The 2,733-nt window shown below is 31.7% G+C and overlaps 1 protein-coding gene across 1 annotated transcript; it reads left to right on the top strand.

Annotated features, from left to right (window-relative positions):
- Window positions 1–1,264: 1,264 nt before the first annotated feature.
- On the top strand, window positions 1,265–2,464 carry LOC105617311. Its single transcript, XM_012198878.1, has one exon. The coding sequence runs from the start codon at window positions 1,265–1,267 to the stop codon at window positions 2,462–2,464; it is 1,200 nt and encodes a 399-aa protein (XP_012054268.1).
- The last annotated feature ends 269 nt before the right edge of the window (window positions 2,465–2,733 follow it).

Genomic DNA, 2,733 nt, shown 5'->3' with positions numbered 1-2,733 from the left:
TTCAAACAATTGAAAATGTCAACCGCGATTACTTCTTAAATTTTTCTCTCGAAAGAAACAGCACGGAATATATCTCTTCTAAATGGAGAATGCAAATGCTCTGTCTATTCGACAGCAGCACCATCCAATGCCCTTGGGATGCACTTTACCGGACTAGAAAAGTCCACTTCTCCAGGCGTAGTACTCAATTCGTTCCGTTAGCACGTGGTCAAAAATTTTTTTCGTTCTTTACGATCTAAGATAAATGCTTGCAAATGGCAATTAAAACACATCACGTTACATTGGGTTATATAAAAACATAAAGAGTTATTTTTCTACAGATTTATATAACAAGTTTCTATAAATCATTAAAAAATTACATACAATTTGTCTAGTATCTTATTTCTCTTTTCTAAGATAATTTTATAAAAATTTTAGCATGCGGATACATTTATTGTATTTATAACTATAAAATTTACGTATGATAATATTTATCGAGATGTATACTTATGCTTTAAAAATATAAAATATAAAATAAGAATTTACATTATTAATTATCTACGTATGTAATGTAAATTAAATTACATGATTATACATACAAATGTGTTTTATGTATAGGTTACAACATTGTTCAAGGCAAACTTTGCTTCGTTATATAATTCCTCACTCGAGATACTTCACTTAATCTAACATTAATATCGTAAGATAAAAATTTGAAAAATAGATCTTATGTTTAGCTAGATAGAGCGAAGATAATTTTGGAACATGATAATCCATTAAAAACAGAATCAACATTAAAAAAAGATAATCTCTACATATCCAAAATTTTTGTTTACGCATTTCTAATTTTAAATAAAGTAGATACACAGTAAATAAATTTTCTTTCATCAATATTTAAAAGATAATATTTGCGATTTTTTACGTATTATAAAACAGATTAGTTCCTTTCATTTATATGAAGATCATTGACTATACATGTAATGCATTACATCTGCACTGTAATCAATGTTAAAGCGCTTTAACATTAGACGATATAGTCAACATATGCTGCATGAGTAAATATCACATGCATGACATATACAATTATCCATATTGAATGTAGATTCAATATTTAGCGAATGTGTGCGAAGTTGACGTCAATATATACGTAATCGTACGTTGGTTGTATCTGAAGACGCTTTATACAAACTGCGATTAAATCGTGACTCAGTAAGTGTTGCTCGCACTGAACAGACGTAATCAAGACGTATAGCTACTCAACAAATTGCATATCACACAACTAAAAATGTCCTACGACGAAGATTTCCAAAAATGGATCAAAAAGGTAATGTCAAAAATCATTGAAAGTTTTGGTCCAAACATCGATGAAGCTCAGTACGAGATAACCGAGATCTCCAATGTTTGTATGTCCACTATACATTATGCGTGCGTCAAGTTTAAAAATAGACTGACGGATCAGAATGAAGAACATTCTATAATACTAAAAAGACCTAAACAGTTAGAAGTCTGGAGACAGATGATGGGCAGCGACTTGCAATTTCACAACGAAATATCGTTTTACCGGATGTGTGCTCGACCGGATGAGAATTTTCCGAGATGTTTTTATGTCGACGAGAAGCCACCTATGGACTCAGTAATTGCTTTGGAGAATGTCAGTAAACGAGGATATTATCCTTACACATACAAATATAACGTTCCATTAGAATACACATTAGCGGCGATGCGCGAGATAGGACGCTTCCATGGCAGAGGATATGTCATGAAAGAATTACAGAAAGAAAAGTTCTTCGATATTGTGGGACAATTTCAAGGATCTAAGTATGATAAGTTTGACGAGTTTAAGCTTTTTGTCAATTCTCAGGCAACGCGAGCAGTGGAATATCTTCGCAGTCACAATCATGACGCAGCTTTCTGCGACAAAATGGAAGCTTTACTTTCAAATGCATTCGACGAAGTGATGAACAAGATGATTAAACCACTAGAACCTTTGTCCACAATATGTCATGGCGATTTTACATTGAATAACATTCTCTTCAAGAGAGAAGGTGATGAACAACAACATGCGATGCTGATTGACTTCGCGGCATGTACCTATTCGACTCCCGTCGTTGATCTCTCTACGTACATTAGTTTGTGTTGCTGGCATGAAGTGATGAAAGATAAGTTTTTCGATGTAATGCGTGTTTACCATGACGCGTTGAAAGAATATCTGTTAGAGGCTGGAATTTGGAATGTCGATAAGTATTCATACGATGTTTTTCTTGACGATTACAAGAGAGGTAGTCTCTTCGGTTTCGTTATTGCATCTTATTTTTTACCAATATTAATGGGATACACCTCTATAAATGAACAACAAATACTAGAAATAGGTATCACAGAATATTGTAGGAAATTAAAGCAGAAAGGCGGAGATGAAATATCTAAGATCTTAGCTGATATATTACTATATTTGAGGGATCTTGGTTTCTTAAAACACTTTTTATAATCGCGTAATGTTGTTTTTATGTTACATTTATGTACGATACACATATCAGTAATGCATATAGTATCAATAAAGTGTAATAATTATAGATATCTAAATAATATACAAAATAAAAAAGTTTGCAAGTACAATTTCAAATGTACACAATGTAAAAAGAAAAATCTGTACAAATATATATAATCTTTGTACGTAAGTATAATGTATATAAATAAGAATGTATATTTTCAATTTATATTTTAAAATTTATATTTCTTATTTCTTTCGCCATTTTC

The sequence above is a fragment of the Atta cephalotes genome (genome assembly GCF_000143395.1).
Source record: "Atta cephalotes unplaced genomic scaffold scaffold00012, whole genome shotgun sequence".
Taxonomy (NCBI): domain Eukaryota; kingdom Metazoa; phylum Arthropoda; class Insecta; order Hymenoptera; family Formicidae; genus Atta; species Atta cephalotes.
This window is presented reverse-complemented; position numbering and strand designations above follow the sequence as displayed.

Excerpts from the sequence above, each read along its gene's own strand:
- LOC105617311 (XM_012198878.1), top strand. The coding sequence starts at position 1,265 with ATGTCCTACGACGAAGATTTCCAAAAATGGATCAAAAAGGTAATGTCA.